Source organism: Mus pahari, chromosome 10 (assembly GCF_900095145.1).
Source record: "Mus pahari chromosome 10, PAHARI_EIJ_v1.1, whole genome shotgun sequence".
NCBI classification, from domain to species: Eukaryota; Metazoa; Chordata; class Mammalia; order Rodentia; family Muridae; genus Mus; species Mus pahari.
Genome location: NC_034599.1, coordinates 65,455,767 through 65,476,016, shown reverse-complemented (window position 1 = coordinate 65,476,016; position 20,250 = coordinate 65,455,767). Strand labels below are relative to the sequence as shown.

The window sequence follows — 20,250 nt, the reverse complement described above, 5'->3', positions numbered from 1 at the left end:
TCCTCATTCCCTATAATCCAATGGCTTTCCTAAGATCTATCATACTTCAAAGCAGGACAAGTGGTCTGTTTTAAAGGAAATACCTGGAAATTGCATTATAATTCAACTTTAATTTTCTTACCCTTGATAAAAAATAAATAAAGATAACTTTTTGTCCTACTAAAGCAGCAAAGGGGGTGGAGGGCCCTACCACCCAGTAATACTGGCAAGGTCAGAGTGAAATAGGCACACTCATCTCTAGTGCCATGAAAATAAAACCCAAACCTTAAATATCCAAGGTTGTAAAGAGGCTATTAGACACACAGAAGGTAGCCTGATTATAAAGTCATTATGGCATGTTATATAAAAGCAGAATATAGAATCAACAGCAATTTATGACATGGCAATAACTATGTAAATATACATGTAAAATAAGCTAAAAATTTAAAAGCCTTAGGTGATAGGATTCTAAGTAATTTATAAATAAATTTTCTAAGTTCTGAGACCTCCATATCAAACTAGAAAAAAAGTACTTTCTATTAGTAAATCATAAATTTATCTGTGTCATGTTTTAACAAAACTGGCTAAAGACCTGACTTTCGATGTCCTCTTTTTCTCTATCTTCTATTGCTTCTGCCTCTACAAATTCCTGAGTTGTCTTGTTCTCTTCTGTAGATAGCAACTCCTGGGAATGCACAATTTCCTCTTCATTTTCACCAAATTCTTCCAAGTCCTTTAGCTCGTCATTTCCATCTTGGTCATGTGTCTCTTGATTCTCCAATTCACAGTCCTTTTAATGGTAAGAAAATTTGGTACAACTAGAGGCAAAGTGGTGTGTCTTATCTACCAAACACTTTCGGAAGTTTACAACTTTATCTATGGCAGATTTGATTGTACGTCACGATATTCCTGGAATGAAAGTGCAAGCGCTTTACCTGTCACATAGACTGTCTTTTAAACAGGTAGTCAGTACCAACACCAGTAAGCCAGGATCAAATCTCAACTTTCACACTGAAATAGCAAGCTGAATTCTAGAGAAGTACTTCAAGTTTAGGTATTTAAGAGTTACCACGCTACAGTCTAAAAACTGTCCAAGAGCATGCAGAGCTTCTAAGAAGTGGACTACCTACATTCTCCATGTGCCAGTCTCATTTAATATCAAAGAGCCTGGAAGTCATATGCATATATAAACATGAAGTTTACTTCAAATTAATAATAAACTCCCAATTGTTGCATCAGTCTTCACTTGACAAGTATGCATAATATAATAATTGTTTTAAAATTTCTCATTATCAATTTAAATAGGAAGGGAGACATAGAGTGGGATTAGCTCTATACAAGGTCTGTGTCTCCTTCAAAATATACAAAGATATGGTATTTTGGTGGGAGGAAGGGCTGAATAGCCATGGAAGTGCCTTCCTTATTCTTGCCATGAATCAAGAAGATTTAAAAAGTTGTTTCTGGACTAAAGAGAAAAAAACCGATCTACGCGCCCTTTGTAGCTGACCTCAGAAAGGGGAAGACTGTCTAGTGGGGGAAGAGGGCAGAGAGGACCGTGCTGCTCTAGGACACATGGTGACAGCAGAGTGCATTCTGGTGGGACTAGGGGAGCCTTGAAAGCTGATAGGGTAGGGAACTGATGATGGCAGAAGCACAGAAGCAAACAACAGGGGGAGTCCCTGAAGGGACTGTACCATTCTGAAGCAACCCTGGACTTCACTTCCCCACAGAAGCACCTGCTACACCGGCCACGCATCTAGGCATCAGGTGCCACTTACCCACCACTATTCTAAGTTTCCAAAATTACCAACTCTAGAAACAAGAAAAGAAATTCACTTACTTATCAAATACCTGACATATACTTTCAAAGTAAGGAAATATTAAAAACTAAAGGTACATTCACACAGAATTATCTAAAGAAAAATATCCTTTTTGTTCTAGATATTGCCACAAGTTGTTTTAAGGTTGACACAAAGATACCCTTTCCAGCAGTTGGGCCATCTTACTACTCTACTCAATGAAGCACGTGTCTTCTCCAACATTCCAAATAACTGATACAAATTAAAACATTACAAAACTAAAAGTCAGGGGACCTGGAGTGATGGTTCAATGCTGAAGAGGACCTAAGAGTTCAATTCCCAGCAACCACATGGTAGCTCACAACAGTCTGTAACTCCAGTTCCAGGGGATCCAACATCCCCACACAAACACACATGCAAACAAACACCAATGCATATAAAATAATGATAAATCAGAAACCTAAGTTTTTCACAAGTTGCAATGTTTTTGAACTTATAATTTTTGTTTAATCACACATTAGTAAATAGAGAAAATAAGAAACAGACCCAATGAAATAGACAGCACAAGAATAATAGATACCAAATTTAAGAGTTCTTAAAGGCTCAAACAAGAGCTGATACAGGAAGGCAGTCACTAAATTTAGTGGCTCCCCAGGCAAACAGTTCCTAAAACTACCTATTCTAAACTAACTGCTTTCATCTCTGCATGGTAGGATGTGTGTGGGGCAGAGAAGACACAGAGCTGGGCTGCGGGAGCTACAGGCAAAAAAAAAAAATTGGCCATGAACTGACCTCATGGCAGGACACACAAACACACAGAGAAAACTGTGACAGTATAAATTAACTATACACAGAACCCAGAGTAAAGGAGAATGCACATGATTTAAAAAGAACTGTGATCTACACCTGCAAATGCCACAGCCCTTTAGACCCAAGGAATAGCACACCACTTTTCATTGACAGAAACAAAATACCCAACTAGAAACTTAAAATAACTTGTTCTTCTATAACTGTAATACATAGAATACCACTGCCTCAATCAGAATTACTTAAATTTTCTGCTTTTGAGGTAAATTACTTTTTTAAGGTACATTCCTTTTGGCTCAAAAAGGTGTAATGTATTTATCTTTAAAGGGCATAACAGATTTCTTTATTTGATCTTTACTAGGTAGAAAATTGCACATCAGCAATTTTTCCTCTCCAGTTTTAAAGTCTATACGATCAAGTCCTACATATTATAATATATAAAAGTTAATGCAATGAATAGACTGAAAAAGATACCAGTCTATTAACTAGCACACCATTATTCTCCCCGTTCCCAGATCCTCATGCTTCAGATTCCCATTTGATTGACCAAACACAGGTTTAGCTTTTAGCTTTTTGTTTTTTGTTTTTTGAGCCAAGGGTCTGTTGTAACCTAAGCCTACCTCTGCTAGGAATAAAATCGTGTGCCACCATACCCAGCTTAAGTTTTTCATGTCTCTCTTAGCTAAAGAGTTACTTCTTTTATACCTCAATTATGAAAGAAAGCTCGTGGGCCTGCCAATATAAGTCTCTTTAACCTATGTACTTCTGTGTCTATTGTTCCAGTCTATATCCATGAACTCATCACGCAGAGCAAACACCTTAACCTAGTGATTGACACTTTACCTTGACAAAAGCATCATCTTCCACAGAAGCATCTCCACTCAACTCATCTGCTTCTTGTTTTTTACCTGCGAAAGAAGGAAAATGGGCTAACAACCAATATTTTATTACTTTAAGATGAAAAAAGAACATTCTACACTTATTCTGCAATATCACTCTCCAGTCCTAAAATCCTCTACAAAGCTAATTCAAACTAAAAACAACTGGACACAGCTATCCTAAACAAAAAAACAAAAACAAAAACAAAACAAAACAAAGCAAGCTTTACCAAAAGCCATGCCACCTCACTGCCATGCATGCTGCCCAGAACCCATCAACCTCAGCTCACCTGATGTCAATGGTACATTCTCTTCATACACATAAATTCTCTAGCTTCAGTTCTGCCAACAGCAGCACCTTTCAACAGTACTTTACAGTCTATATATATAATCAAATGCCTAGAGTCAAATTCAAGACCCAATGCCCATAAAAATCCTCAATCCTCCTCTTAAATAGCTTTATCTGAAATAAAAATCTCACACTTGGCCAACCATGATGGTACACACCTGTAATCCCAGCCATGTGGGAGGTAGAAGCAGGAGGATCAAGAACTCAAGTCTGAAGGTAACCTGGGCTACATGACAGAAGTCTCTCTCATCACCTTCACAGCATGCTAGTTGATACAAACTGCCTAGCTCTGGTTCCAGGACATCTCACCTCCCCATGAAGGGAGAAGATCATTTGATACAATGGCTGCCTGGATGCTCTTTTCCCCAAAGCTTCAGCACAGCAGTCCTGGCCACTTTAGAGTCAGATGCTGCTTAGCTGATGCAAGGCAGAACTGACTTCTGGATACATGGTACCCACACTATACAGCAGTCCTGACCACTTTAGCATCAGAGCCAGATAATACTTAGCTGATGCCAAAGCCAAACTGACTTCCAAATGCAGACTATCCCCAGCTTCCTGGCAGACTATAAGATTTCCCTGCTCAGCCCTCATTTTTAAAACTATGTTATTTGGTAGAATTTAAAGAGTACTACTTTAATTTAAAAAAAAAAAAAAATTCCAAAGCCAATGCTAAGTTTCTTGTGTCTTCAATATAGCCCCTCAAAAACTACCTAAAAATCTGTAATGTACCATAAATGCCATCTTTAGAAAAATCACAGCCACTGAAAGGTTAATATTTAAATTATAACCTTTTCTTTTTTTTTTTTTTTTTTTTTGCTTCATTCACAATTATTATTTTCAATATTTACATTTCAAATGCTAAGCTGTGGGGTAAGAGCTTCAGCAGCACAGTTTTGGGGTTGGTTGGTTTGTTTGTTTGCTTTGAGACAAGCTTTTGCTACGTAGCCTTGGCTGTCCTGGAACTCACTTTGTAGACCAGGCTGGCCTCGAACTTAGAAATCCACCTGACTCTGCCTCCCAAGTGCTGGGACTAAAGGCGTGCGCCACCACGCCCGGCAATTTTAACCTTTTCTTTCCCATTTCTTTCAAACATAAATGGATATTTCCTTCTGAGGCAAACTAAAACTGCATTTCCCTCTTGCCTGTAACAAGTCTTGACAGAGCTGCTGCCCAGGCTTATGACTCAGTGACTCCAGAGTCCAGCTCTAGGGTCTTCCCATATCCCCTAACCACCACCCCTATCTTTCACACGTTCTCAATTGAAAGCCCTTTCTGTGAATGAGTGGTAACAGGAAACACACTGGTCCTACGAACAAAAGAAGCCAGACTGGGAGCGTATGTCTCTCACTTACTCAAGGAGCAGCTCATGCCTGTGAGTATATATTCTTTAAAAAAAAAAAAATCTTCAAAGAGAAAAGGAGTTGAGACAGGGCCTCACTCTCTAGCCCTAGCTAGCCTGGAACTCACAATGTAGTTCATGCTGGCATTACACTGGCAGTGATCCTCCTGCCTCAGCCTTCTAGTGCCAGGGTTATAATGCACGAATTACCACCCTTGAACTTCCTATTTAAATTACTGGTGTCTACCTTTTAGGGAAAATATAAACTTACAATGTACATAAACATTTATAATTGTCATTTTATAATAAGTTTATTTTTTAGTGTTTTACACAACAATCAAAAAGGCCTATGGAAAAAATGAAATCTAAATACAGAAATGACTTCACAGGCAACCACTTCATAATCCTTGCTCATTAAAATCTACCAGTCTGTTGAAGAAAGCTAACAACAAAGGCGCTGCTTTTCTGGATGCAAATGAGCTCATTAAATTATTCTATTACATTATAGATAAAAGGGCATCTGTTAACAAAAATATTCAAGGGCTCAGCAACTCTTGAACAGGACTTAGGTTCTATTCTCAGCACATATGTGGCATCTCACAACCATCTGCAGCTACAGTTCCAAGGGATTTGATGCTCTCTTATGCTATGCACCAGTACCAGACACACATGTAGAACACTTATACACATGCAGGCCAACACACACATAAAAAAAAAAAATAAAAAAAATTTTTTTTTTTAATTTTAAGGATGCAGGCTAGAAAGATGGCTCAGTGGTTAAGAGCACTGACTGCTCTTCCAGAGGTCCTGAGTTCAATTCCCAGCAACCACACGGTGGTTCATAACCATCTGTAATGAGATCCAATGCCCTCTTCTGGTGTGTCTGTAAACAACTACCGTGTGCTCATATACATAAAATAAATAAATCTTTTTAAAAAACTAAGGATGCTACCTTTTTAGAGGAAAAGATTTTAAAAACCTCAAGCCTATATCCTTCTACAAATACATGCCCCCCAAGTAACCTAAAGGACAAGACTTAGGGAGAACTCCTTTAGTTGCTTCAAAAGTGTTGTTTCTTCTGTAACTAAAATCTGTCTTAATTTACAACGCACTTTTTAAAAATATATCTCTGTGTAGCCCTGGCTGTCCTGGACTCACTCTGTAGACCAGGCTGGCCTCGAACTCAAGAATCGGCCTGCCTCTGCCCCCCAAGTGCTGGGATTAAAGGCGTGTGCCACCACTGCCCAGCTTAGAAATACTTTTTACCAGGCATGCTTGGGTACATTAAGGCAGGCTCTACTGTTTTACAAAAGACAAAAGGAGCTTAGAGGCCAAGTAGCATGTTCTAAATCAGCAATAGCATTTGCTAAACTCTCCATTTCAGTGTGAGGCTCTTCTGGTCCACTAACAAGGCATTGTTCTAGGGAGTGGCTGATCCAGTTTACAGACAGTAGCCTCAGCTTGGTAACAAGCACACACCAGGCACACTCCAAGGGGAAGCCCACTTACTTTAGTTCACTTAGAGGAAGTTCAAATTACACTTCAACAAAAACTACCAGTTGTTGTTGGTTGTCCTGATGCTGTTATTCTGATGTCAATTGTTCTTCAGGGCTGCCTCTGATGAGCAGCCCCTTCATGTACTCAGATCATCTCATGTGAACCTTCTCTCCATTTTAACTGGTCAATAAAGGCTAGAGACTTGCTTCCAGGGAACTTCCAGAACAGCTAACTTGCCCATCCAACCTTTCAGACTGTTACAGGCAGGACTTCAGCTGAGCCATGGACTTTTTCAGCACATAAGACTGGATGGCAAATGATACCAACTAGCCGCCTCCCTTTAACAAAACCAATTTTCTTTTTTCCCTTTGGGCTCCCAGAAAGGAATTCTCAGCCCCAATTCAGCAAGAAGCAATCAAAAGATCATCGTCCCAGTCCCTGAGGTTGAGGTGGATGGCTCTGGTTATTTTATGAATTATAGATATGTTGTCACTTTAAGGGATAATTTGTAAATGTTCTACCTTTTGACAGGGAGGAAACTAGAGCTTAAAAACAGGGATTTCTACCTTTCCTCTCCTCTTCTCTATCCTTTCTTAGGTAAAGGAAAGGGGGTGAAAAAGAAAAGGGGGAATATAGTAATATTATAGAAATTAGACAACTATATAAATAGGGATAGGATATTAAATTTAGTCTTAAACAAATTATTCTATAGCTATAATCTTACGTTGGTAGAAATCTTTATATTTGATGCAAATTTGAAGTTATAATTTCTTATACTGGTACAAAATTTATATATTGATACTGGTTTAAGGTTTTTTATTGGTATACAAATCATTCTATAGCTATAATCTTACGTTGGTAGAAATCTTTATATTTGATGCAAATTTGAAGTTATAATTTCTTACACTGGTACAAATTTTATATATTGATACTGGTTTAAGGTTTTTATTGGTATAAATCTTTGTATATTGATACAAAATTTAAAATATTGTTAGTTAGAGAGACATTGTGCCTATGCAACTCATTTAAGAATACAAGGCTTAGACCCAGTCCTTTTAACATCTGCTAGTACAAACTGTTTAGGGTAACTAAATACTGCAAGTTAATAGCTAAACAGTGAAACTCATGGTTATATTCGATTCTAACTTAGTTAATTACAACAAGTGTTTTCAAGATTACTGAAATAGTGAATAGCTAAGAATAATCAATGTTTGACAATTCAGTTATACCATATAATCTTCAAAAACATCAGAGATCCATAGAATATGGCATTTAATATTATTTCATTATTAAAAGATCTTTTGAATAAGAGACATGTCTGCTCCTGACATGTCAAAGAAGATACTGAGCATCATTACCTCCATATGAACTTGCTCCAATTATGGCAAGCTAGCCATTGGGCAAGAATTGCCTTAATTCCATCTACAAACAAGATTCTGTTCAAAAAAGGGCAATCTGGATGTGGGATAGTTGAATGCTAAGCTCTACCAAGTCAGGGTAAGCTAGTCCTTCTTAATTCCCACTTCACTTAAGGTCTATCTGATGTTCTGGGCTAGAAGACTGAAAACAGATGCTCCAACATTTTAAGGAATATTGGGGACTCTCCAGTCAGCTGTCTCTACAATTTATATTAGCTTTGTGCTTCCTACATATTATACTTAAGGTTATACCTAATTCCTTCTCAGATCTCTGACGGGGTTGCACACTAGTTATAGTCTCATAACTGAACTTAAGTTAGTTAACATTAAAGATGTTCTAGATTTGAAAGGATGTTTTTTCAGATGGTAATACAAGTTAAAAATCAAACACGCCTGAGGTATGGAGCTGTAAACTCTTTTAGTTAGGGTAGGATTTTATCTTGATTGCCAAGTACAATAGACTGACATTACTTAATAGTTTTCATAATTGTTTCAAAATAGCTCCTACTATATATTGTTTGTTACCATAAGAGAAGGAGCCTTTTTAATTGGAAAAAAAAAAAAGAAGGAAATGTTGTGGATTATCCTAATGCGGTTTATATTCTGATGTCAATTCTGCTTCCTCAGGAGGGGATGGCTCTGACAAGCAGCCCATCATGTACTCAGGTGATCTCTCCTGTGAACCTTCTCCCCATTTTAACTGGTCAATAAAGGTTAGAGCCTGTGATTGGCAGTGGAGGGGAAAAAGAGGAGACTGATGAAGAGGAGAAAGCCATGATGGACCAAAACCACATGGCCAGGAGAAACCACAAGTAGCAAGGGGTCTTATAGCTGGAGAATACGTTAGTATAATGTTATGTCTGCCCAATCTAGGCTTATAGGTTATAATTATAATAACTGGATTGTGTGTGCTTTTTCTGCGGGCTTATTGGGTTGGAAATTCAAGCATCAAGTAGTCACTGCTGCTGCTTACATGCTTCCTGCTGTCCAGACTCTACAAGGAGTGCTTCTACAGTCACACACTTCTGCTTTCAAACCTACTACCTAATCCGAAGCATTCACTCCACAAACTAGAAAACTGAAGCTGAAGAGTATATTTAAGCCAAGCGCAATTCCACTCCCAGAAGCCAGGATCATTCAGGAGCTAAAATGGATCAGGTGCTCAACTATTATTTCTCTTGTAGTAAATAAAGGCTCCAAAGTCAAGTCTTTAAAAATGTAAACTGTGAGTCAGGCAGTAGTGGTGCACGCCTTTAATCCCAGCACTTGGGTGGCAGAGGCAGGGGGATCTCTGAGTTTGAAGCCAACCTGATCTACAGAGGGAGTTCCGGGACAGCCAGGGTTACACAAGGAAACCTTGTTTTGGGAAAAAAAAAAAAAAAGGGCTGGAGAAATGGCTCAGAGGTCAAGAGCACTGGCTGCTCTTCCTAGAAGTCCTGAGTTCCCAGCAACCACATGGTGGCTCAAAACCATCTACAATGAGATCTCGTGCCCTCTTCTGGCCTGCAGTTATATATATGCAGGCAAAATGCTGTACACATTAATAAATAAATAAATCTCTTTAAAAGAAAAAGAAAAGAAAAACAAACAAAACCAAAAGAAGTAAACTGTGGAACTCACAACAGTTCAGTAATTTGCACTGGGAGGCACAGTCAAGAAGAGGTAGTGGAGGGTACAAAGAAAGTCTTACTGTTGTTCTGCGCTGTTTCTAGACGTTATTTTACACAAGGACAAGATTGGGCAACACAGCAGTGAGACTCAGTACACAGCATTTGAGAAAACTGAAAACTCACTAGCTTTTGATCACTTTCATAATCTGTAACTCTGGGTATATTTAATGCTGAATTTGAAACTATATTGTAACTTTGTAACTGTTTCCTCTATGAAAAGTTATTACCAGGGCTGGAGAGATGGCTCAGTGGGGAAGAGCACTGGCTGCTCTTCCAGAGGTCCTGAGTTCAATTCCCAGCAACCACATGGTGGCTCACAACCATCTGTAATGAGATCCAATGCCCTCTTCTGGTGTGTCTGAAGACAGCTACAGTGTACTCATATAGATAAAATAAATAAACTTCAAAAAAAAAAACAGAAAGAAAAGAAAAGTTATTACCACTCTACAAAATACAACTAATCTGCATAAGTTACCATGTTCACCATACAGCAGAAAACCCCGATTGGCACTAGGGCTAACCAGTGCTCATTTGTCCTGGAATTCCTGACTGATCATAACAGGCTAAGTTGTGGGTTGTAAACTAGTAAGCCCAAGGTCTAGACTTCAATTAGGCCCAACTGAGACAAAGGTAAGAGGTAACATAGAAGTCAAAGTCTCCTGTCAACAACACTAGACTAACTAACCGATACTATAAATTATATCTGTAGGTTTTTGTGCAGTCACAGATGTGAAAGGACTTCAAGACTAAACAAATTCCAATAATACTACATTTAGCAAACTTTATTCAGCTGGTAAGCATTTCTGTCTGTGCTACTTAACCCTGGGCTAGTAAGACCCTATTTATTTACTTCCTTTGTCCTTCAGGAAATCTGGTATGCACCACAGAGAGGCCAACTGGCTCAAAGTAGCATGACTACAATGAAGGTTAACTCAAAGGAATGAAGAGTGCACACATCACTTTTTAATGCTTTAGTCAGTATACACTGTCTAAAAAAAAAAAAAAAGAAAACAAAAGCAAATTAAAATATCACATATTAAGCTATAGTAACTATTTTGAAATATATAAACTTCATCAAAATGCTATTTTATTTTTTTATTTGTTTGTTTTCTTGCTTTTCAAGACAAGGTTTCTCTGTGTAGCCCTGGCTTGCCCTCAAACTCAGAGATTGCTCTGCCTCTCTGCCTCCAAGTGCCAGATAAAGGAATGTGCCACCAGGCCCAGCTTTCAAAATGCTATTTAAGTAAAAATCACATAATCCAAAGTTGACAAAACTTGAAACAGTCTATGAATGACACTGTATAAGTAATAACTTCTTTTTTTTTTTTTTTTTTTTTTTTTTGGTTTTCCGAGACAGGGTTTCTCTGTATAGCCCTGGTTGTCCTGGAACTCACTTTGTAGACCAGGCTGGCCTCAAACTCAGAAATCCACCTGCCTCTGCCTTCCAAGTGCTGGGATTAAAGGCATGCGCCACCACCACCCAGGAAATAACTTAATAAAACCTTGAGCCAACTCATGACTGAGAACTGCACGATGAGATGCTTTGCAATGCTCCACTTACTAAGTTAAAATTCTCTCAAAAATCATCAGAAATATTTGCATCTATCTAGTATGGTGGTGCATGCCTTTTATCCCAGAACCTGAGAGGCAGAGTCAGGAAGATACGTGAGTTCAAGGCCAGCCTAGTCTACAGAGTGAGTTACAGGACAGTCAGGGCTACCTAAAGAAATTGTCTCAAAATAGAAAACAACATAAAAGATAAATATAGGGGCTGGTGAGATGGCTCAGCGGCTAAGAGCACCTGACTGCTCTTCCAAAGGTGCAGAGTTCAAATCCCAGCAATCACATGGTGGCTCACAACCATCCTTAACAAGATCTGACGCCCTCTTCTGGAGTGTCTGAAGACAGCTACTTACATATAACAAATAAATAAATCTTAAAAAAAATACATTTGCAGGTGTAAAAGACACACAAAAATATGAAAAAAAGATAAAATATAAAATTTTATATTTAAAATATAAAACCAAATAGGATAAATCTAGATAATAAAAAGCTGGCTTTTACCACAATTTTTTTTTTTTTTTTAGTTTTCACAACTTATACATTTGAGAAATAGATATACAGGTTCTTGGTTACAAGTTATTGGTTTGTCTTCTCCAAAGATAAACTGATCCTTACCAAGGTTTACTATCTTCCTTAAACTCAGAAAAGGTTGCAAACAAAATCCACTTAGGTAATTTTTCCAAGTAACTTCATCCTTTCAACAGAGATGTTGTTATGAAATACAGATAAGGACTGAATTAAAAAGCTCAGTGGCACACAGCTCTTGCCTAGCAGTCATAAAGCCTTGGCTCCAATCCCTAGTTTAGGGGAGGGGAAGAAAGCTTAGTTACAAAATTTCTGTTGGAAATATGGTTTCTGGGGGCTGGAGAGATGGCTCAGCGGTTAAGAGCAATGACTGTTCTTCCAGAGGTCCTGAATTCAATTCCCAGCAACCACATGGTGGTTCAAAACCATCTGCAATGTGATCTGATCCCCTCTTCTGGTATGTATGAAGACAACTACAGTGCATTCATATACAAGAAATAAATAAATCTTAAAAAAAAAAAATAAAGAATATGGTTTCCAAATAACCATTGACATTTCCAGCCAAAACATCCTCCCAAAACCATCCAGCAGCCTAGACTTTTTTTTCCATTACATTTTAATGTATGTATCTGTGTGTGGGTACATGCCCTGGTGCATATGTAGCAGGAATCAGTTTTCTCTTTCCAACATATGGGTCCCCGGGGATCAAACTCAGGCTGTGCAGTAGCAGGGACCTTTACTACTGAACCACCTTGACAGCCCCAACATACAATATTTAAACCAGAAATCTTGTCTTATGGTAACTACTGGCATGAGTTTTAGGTACTCTTATTTTATTTTACTTTGTTCTTGAGTTAGTCTCCCTATACAGTACAGGCTGGCCTCAAAATGAAAACCCCTGTCCCCTTCCCAAGTGCTGTGATTACAGGTGCATACCATCATACCCAGCTATATTTTAGCTTCTATTAACTAGCATTATACGAATAGAACAAAATTTCAAAAAGTCCTTGTACCATATCGTAAATACAGCAGTCACTGACTCTGATTTTTTAAAACCATAAATACATAGTTATGCAAATAGATACATGTGTGTTGTATCAAAGATGATTCACATTCATCATAACAAACCAATATCCAAAGTTTTTATTTTTAAAGTCCCTTAAATCTGTCATCTAAAGATAATTAGAACAATCATACAAGTTTTGGGGGGGTTTTTTTGGTTTTTCTGTATAGCCCCTGGCTGTCCTGGAACTCACTCTGTAGACCAGGCTGGCCTCGAACTCAGAAATCCACCTGCCTCTGCCTCCCAAGTGCTGGGATTAAAGGCGTGCACCACCACCGCCTGGCTCATACAAGATTTTTAAAGACCGTGAAAGGGCCAAGGTTATACAAATCAACAGCAGAAGACCTGCCTAGCATGTGTGTGAGGTCCCAGATTCTGGATTGACCCTAGCACTGAGAAAATAACAAGTAAATATGAAAAGTAGTAAAACTTAATTGAGTTCCTAATAGGTATAGCTAAAGTTTATGCCTATCAACTAAAAACAGTTCTAGGGCTAGAAAGATGGCTCAGGGATTAAAGGCACGAGCTTCTCTTGAAGAGGACCCAGGAGTAACTCATAACTACCCATAATTCTGGTTTTGGGGGACATAATGACTCTTCTGATCTCTTTCAAGCACACAGGTACACAGCCATACATAATAGGCCAAACACAAATAAAATAAAATAAAATAATCTGAAAAACTTTAAAACCTATTATGTATGTATTTCTTAAGTTTTACTTACATTTCAGCACATCTATGGGAATCAAACAAAAGCCATGTGAAAGGTTTTGGAGAATATAGGACATACAAAACTGATGAGTAGAATCACCCAAAAAAGGCAGTATAGCCCCAGCTGCACATGAGAACCATCTGGCAACTTTCCGAGAAGCCTGGTGTCTGTGCCTTGAGAGAGCATGAAAACTAAGCCTCAAGGAACTGGGAACCTAGTGTCTGTTTCTGAAAATCCCAACGTCTTTAATACAGAATATAGACTACTTAGATGATGGGTATCACTAACGAGGCCAGAGTGAGAAAAATATGAGAGGAAAGTGATTGTTTTTAAGCTACTGTAGAGAAGCATGGTAACAGAGCACACCAAGTGTGTGATGTGGACTTATTTCAGTTGTTGAAAAAGAAAAACACAGGCCTGGAGTGATGACTCAGCTGTTGCTCTTCTAGAGAACCCAAGGTGGGTTCCCAGAACCCACTTGGGGGCTGGAAACCGTCAGTAACTGTTGGAGTGATGTTTTGTGTACTGTACAAAGATTATCCTCCTATTATTCAAATGTTGATTTCTGTGCTGGCAGAAATCTAATTCTAGGCCAGACTTAGGTATTGCTATTATTATGAAACATATCCTCCCACCTTAGTCTTTTGTAAATGCTGTTCTCCATCAGCTTCTGATTGGTCAAATAAAGAGCTGAACAGCCAATGGCTAGGCTGGAAAATTAAGGGGGAGACTTCTGGCCTGAAATGGGAACTAAGATGAACAAGTAAAGAGCCGCATGGCAGAATGTAGGCCAGGCCAGTATTGTCACGTTGGAATAGCTGAGAATCTGCACAGCCATAATGCCCCAAGCTTATAATAAATTTAAGTCTCTGTGTCATTATTCAGAGCTGGGGCGGGCATTGAAAGGCCATTTAGTTACATGTAACTCCAGATTCTGAGCTCCAAGGGATCCAACACCTTCTGACTTCTTCAATCATGCATGTGATGCACTTGAAGACACTCAGGCAAAAACTCAAATACATAAAATTTTACAAATCTTTGAAAAAAAATTGTAAGTAAAAAATATTTAAACACAATGACATTATGAGCTATTTTTGTCATTTTATATTTTTCTGGATTATCTGATTTAAAAAAAGGAAAAACATTCCACCTTTGACCTAGAAAACACTAAACTACTATTCCAGAGTCAAAAGGCTGACACAGAGGCGACTAAGGCTGTGCAGCTTAGGATTTGCACAGTTCACTTCAGAAGCTGACAACACTGAGGTCCTTTATTCTGTCATAAGAATGGCTGATTAAATAAATCAATAATCTAGATGAGCTTTAAGCCGTCCAATCTTTTCATTAGAATCCCATGCCGTCAACACTAATAAGATTTCTTTTCTGAAATGCATGCACAATCAACAGTTTATTTTACATGAGTTCATAAAATGGAAATAAACTCATAGCTTTCAGCATGTGACATGAAATACCTAGGACAGACAACTGCCCTGCAGCAAAGTGCTATCCTGACACAAACTGATTACATACCATATTTGATATCATAGCTGAAAAACATGCAAGAATACCTTAGTGATAAACAGCATGTTTTAATGGCTGAAACAAAAGAGCTAGCTCTGTGAAATGAAAATGACATACAATCCTGAACACTAGATGATATTCCAGCCTCCCAATGCAGCTCCAGTTTGGTAACAAATAAAAGAACAATGCAGTGAGCTATGTGGTCTCAAAGCATGCTTCACATAGTGGGTATACAAGGAAAAGGCACGGTGATCCTGAGATAACCTGGCAGACTATAAATGCCTAGTGTAAATGCTTTCTACAAATATGCAAGTGAAACAGCAAGAAGTATTTTAGAAAGTAATAGTTACAAAGACAATAGCCTTCAAAATGTATTCAGTAAACATTTGAGCACAGATTACTTGCCTCTGGCCATTAGAGGTGTAAAGATTATATCCTAGGCTTCACTGATCCTTGCATTACAGATCTTTCAGTTTAGCAGGCAAGGCAGAAGCAGCTGTGAAAATCTTGTGCTCACTCCACCCCACACTCCAGTTTTGTTAGTGACTAACATTCAACACACTATAAAGCAGTTAGTGGGCAGAATGACCCACCATGCACTGGGACTGAACAACTCAAAATGTGCTCTGTGGTTGATAATACACTATCCTAGTTGATAATTTTGGAAAGTTTTACAGAATAAAAATATAATATTATGTGTTATTTACTCACAAATATATAAGGTTTCAGATGTTTGTACAAACCAAAAATCTAGATTAGACTTATTTTTATAGGGGGAAATCCTACATTTTTTTTAAAGCCTGTATACACTGAAAAATTAGTTTCAATACCAACTAAGCTATTATATTTAACTCTGAACTGTACTGATTAAATACATAATTTGCTAAAGTTTATAGGTAATTTTAAAGGTTGAAAATCTAGAAGAAATCAGATACAGTATCTCTGAAACAAGGGAGGAAGGCATTATTAGCTCTACCTGTTTAACTGCTTTCTTAACACACACCCAGGTAACATGATAGTGACTCTCAACAGGAGACGCTTTCATCTAGGTTACTTATTAAAAAGCTCCCAGGAAAGAGACTGTAAAAAAACTGAGAACTAATCCAAGACATAAACTATTTGATATTAGCTACATGTTATTACAAATACCAGAGCCCAGTCCAATGTAATCCATACCATGGACTTTTGTCCTTGTAACTGTGCAGCTTAAACTATATTCTATTCTACTCTTTTTCCTCTAACCTATCTGAGCGTAATCATTTAAAATATTTTAGGTGGAGGAAGAACAGTACTAGGGACTAAACCCATGACATGGCCCAGAGTTTTACCCTGAGACCAAACATATACTGTTTATGGTTTTTACATGTATATTTAATTACATATATACATATGTATGTGTGTCTGCCCAGAGCTGTAAATATAAAACAAAATAAAAATTTCAAAATCAAACAATAAAAGCATGTGTATACTGAATAAATGAGATGGTATAATCAGGGCTGAAATCATTAACCTGAAGCGCAGCTTCTCTGCCATCACAGTACACCAGACCATGCGAGTCCTAAACCTAAACAAAAACATGGGCATTCCTGTCATACGGTTGTTGTTGTTGTTTGAGAGAGAGTTTCTCTGTAGAGCTCTGGCTATTGGCTGGCCTTGAACTCAGAATCTGTCTGCCTCTGCCTCCCAAGTGCTAGGATTAAAAAGGCATGTGCCACTACTGCCCAGCGACATACTTCTTTTAACATGAAACAACTCCAACTTCACCAGAAGCTTCCAAGGTGAAAGGAATTTATCTCTCTAAATTTAAAAGCCTCAGGTCTTCAAGATGACTTAGTTAATCTTCTAAAATTATATAGCCATATTGGCATTCCTATTGACCCAGGAAACCCTTATCCCTTTTTAATTTCTTCAGCACACACAGGGTTTTTCGAGACAGGGTTTCTCTGTATAGCCCTGGCTGTCCTGGAACTCACTTTGTAGACCAGGCTGGCCTCAACTCAGAAATCCACCTGCCTCTGCCTCCCGAGTGCTGGGATTAAAGGCGTGCGCCACGACGCCTGGCTCACAGGGAACTCTTGAATCAAGAAATGTCAAATAGTGAGGTGACCAGGTCCTGAGACATTGTGCTTAAGATCAAAATTGAAGATTCTCTTCTATTAAAATTCAATCTTCTTGACTTTGGTTTGGTTTGGTTTTGGGGTTTTTGGAGACAGGATTCCTCTGTGTAGCCCTTGCTGTCTGGAACTTACTCTGGAGACCAAGCGGGCCCCCAACTGGATATCTGCCTGCCTCTGCCTCCCAAGTGCTCAGATTAAAAGTGTGTGCCACCACCACCTGGTCTATTCAATCATCTTATTCCCATTACAACTGTATATAGATCAGGTACAGCAGTAAAGAAAGTTATGTTATTAACAAAATGACATAGAAGTCCATGACTTATTCTGCATGGAAACTATGGACACCAGGCATTAGACAGTTATTTGTCTACCCTCTGTGACAGTTTATGAGAAGCGGAAATTTGCAACTATTCAAATAAGATTATACTCACCAGCTGTTTTTAATAACTAATTCCCATTTATTATCAAAATATTCATTTGAAAATTACCTTTCGATATTCACACCAGATCATTCTGCCCTGGAAACACACAGAGCCCAATTTAAAAGTTACAACATTAAAAACCTAGAAACCCCATATCTTAAAACTTCTTTAAAGCTAATCAGTTGTGGGTTTTTTGCTTTTGTTAGTATGATCGATGAACTCTTTTGAATTTCACTGAAAATTATTAGACTGCATAATGGAATAAATAGGAAATAACCAGCATGTCAATGAAAACACTAAACATAAAGGTTACAGAACTTGAATATACTAGAGAGAACAGCTAAGAGCCAAGAAAAGGTCTGGTGGGAATTTCACCACAACTCTGCCAATTGTGGGGCAAGGTAGACAAGGATAAAACTGTATTTTTTTTTTTTTCTTCAGATATTCCTACTATGAAGGATCAGGTATGCAGCTTAACTTTGTATCTTTCTCCAGAATCAATAAAGAACTTTCTCACTTTCTGGTCATCTTCAGCCGAATCTGAAAGGCTGCAAGTTACTCAGAACCTGGTAACAGTAAATTTCTTCCTTGACCCAAGAAGGCAGAGTGCCAGAGGGAAATAGCAAAGAACAGCACTATATAAACAGGGCGAGTGGTACAAGAGCAGAGCCAAGTTATAGAACCAAAATATATTTTAAAATATGTTCAGAACTCGTAACAACCTTTGCCTTTGGTTGGTTTCTTGTTTGGAGTATCGGTTGAAACAGTTAATTCAATATTATCTGGATCGCCTCCTTCCTCTTCAATAGCCTACATTAGAAAGAGAAGTTAATATGCTACACAAACTATCTAAACTTATTTTATTAAAAACTTAATGAAAATATATTACGAAACCTCCAGCCTCAAGACATTAGAATTGCCAGTTATTTTACAAACCGACTTCACAAACGAGTAATTATGCTACACAGAAAGGGGTGGAGGGTGTCACTGAGTATCGAAATGTCATGGAACTTGAAATTCCACCCAGTCGATGGTTACATGTCACATATACCGAACAAGAACCTAAATATGTTCTATTACAGAAAGTTTGGATCTACTTAAATAATGAAGAGTTTTCCTAACGTATTGCGTACACTTGTTCCCGTCTCCGATTCCAAGGCTTCACGCGAATAAACCTGAAAGCTTAAAAGGACTGAGAACGTGGATGATTACGCTGATGCAATCAGAAATTAAGAATTAAAAATAAATCAGTTAAAAGCCTAGTGGGGAAAAAAGATGAACCTTGTTTCTCATCCACTCATCAACTCCCACTACGGATTTCTCCGAACAGGGGTGAAGAAACGGTTGGACACAATTAAACGGTAACTTCGGCCAAGTCAGCAAACTAACCATCGCCTCCGAGCCCGAGCGATACACGCGCTGCACACCGCCCGCAGGCCGGGGTCCCCAGCGCCGCCCAGGGTCTGCAGCTCCACCCTCCGCAGGCCGCAGAGCCGATGGAGAGGGCGTCCCAGGGGAGGCAGGGGGCGCGACCGGCGGCGGCTCGCGAGGCCGCTGGAAGGCCGGGCTCCTCGCGGAGGCGCGGGCCCCGCGCGCCCGGCACGCACAGGCGCCACCCGGTCCGCCCCGACCGCGGAAGCGTAGCACCTAAACGGCGCGGCCTACGCTGCCCTGCGCGCACCGTCCGGGCCTCACCTGCTTCAGCCGGGAGACCAGTACCGTCTTGACCCCGTTGATGTCCAAGTTGCGGCGCTTCAGCTCCGACCTGAGGTCGATGACCCGCAGCTCGGTGATCTTCTTCCCTTCCGCCTGCCCTGAGGCGGCCGAGGCTACCACGGCCCCGGCGGCGGCAGCCATTTTGGGAAAGCAACGCGCTGCCGAGGCAGCTCGTGGGCTGCAGGGCGGCGGCGGCGGCGGAGGAGGAGGCAGCGGCGGTGGAGGCGGTGGCCGCGGCAGCACCAACTTCCAACCCGGGCCCGGGCGGCCAGCGGCGCCGCGCTACGCTGCGCACAATGAGCCACTGACCACGCCCCCCCACGGGGACCACGCCCCCCCGACTCGGCTCCAGCGCAACCTGCCGCGGCACCCGGATGACGGGTGCGCGTGCGCACTGAGCAGGCATGGAGGGGGCGGAGCTCGCAGCGGACGGGCGGCTCGGCCTCTGGCGTGGTCCTGGAATGTCCCTGCGTGTCCGACCGCTCAGCCGCCCTCAGTACCACGGTTCCCGTCTCTCCATTAGCCTCCTTCTCCTCTCATCTCGAACCTAGAGCGGTCGCTACTTGAGAAGCACCCCATCGTACAGCGAGTAGGTGCGTCTCATCACCGAAATGAGGGGGCTTGTGCGCCAGCCTTCCCGGAAGAAGTACGGAATCATCATGGAAAGGTGTTCGCGGTACACTAGTGAACTTAGGTCGGCGGGTTCCGCCCCGGAACGCCCAGCGAAACCTCCTGAGGTCGTGAGCCCAGGGAGCAGTGTCACACTGTGAACCTCTGCAGCTTAGCCCCTCTTTGCCTGAAAACTGCCAGGAAAACGTCTTCTCCGCGTTTGCCTCAGCTTGCCCATCCTTTCCGGTGGGCCTGATGGCTCAA

General features: G+C 40.0%; 1 protein-coding gene across 3 annotated transcripts in view; it reads right to left on the bottom strand.

The window, feature by feature from the left end:
* The window catches only part of Sltm (SAFB like transcription modulator), a 48,988-nt gene extending 29,264 nt beyond the window's left edge, over positions 1-19,724 (bottom strand). For 2 of the 3 annotated variants that reach the window (XM_021206440.2, XM_021206442.2), the window contains exons 1-4: positions 19,357-19,724; positions 18,384-18,471; positions 3,429-3,493; positions 572-769 (exon numbers count right to left, since the gene is read on the bottom strand). In XM_021206440.2, the coding sequence (XP_021062099.1) occupies positions 572-769; positions 3,429-3,493; positions 18,384-18,471; positions 19,357-19,518 (513 nt within the window). In that variant the 5' untranslated portion in view covers positions 19,519-19,724. The remainder of the gene's footprint in view (positions 1-571; positions 770-3,428; positions 3,494-18,383; positions 18,472-19,356) is intronic. The other variant, XM_029542867.1, reaches the window with a different exon arrangement.
* Positions 19,725-20,250: the final 526 nt, after the last annotated feature.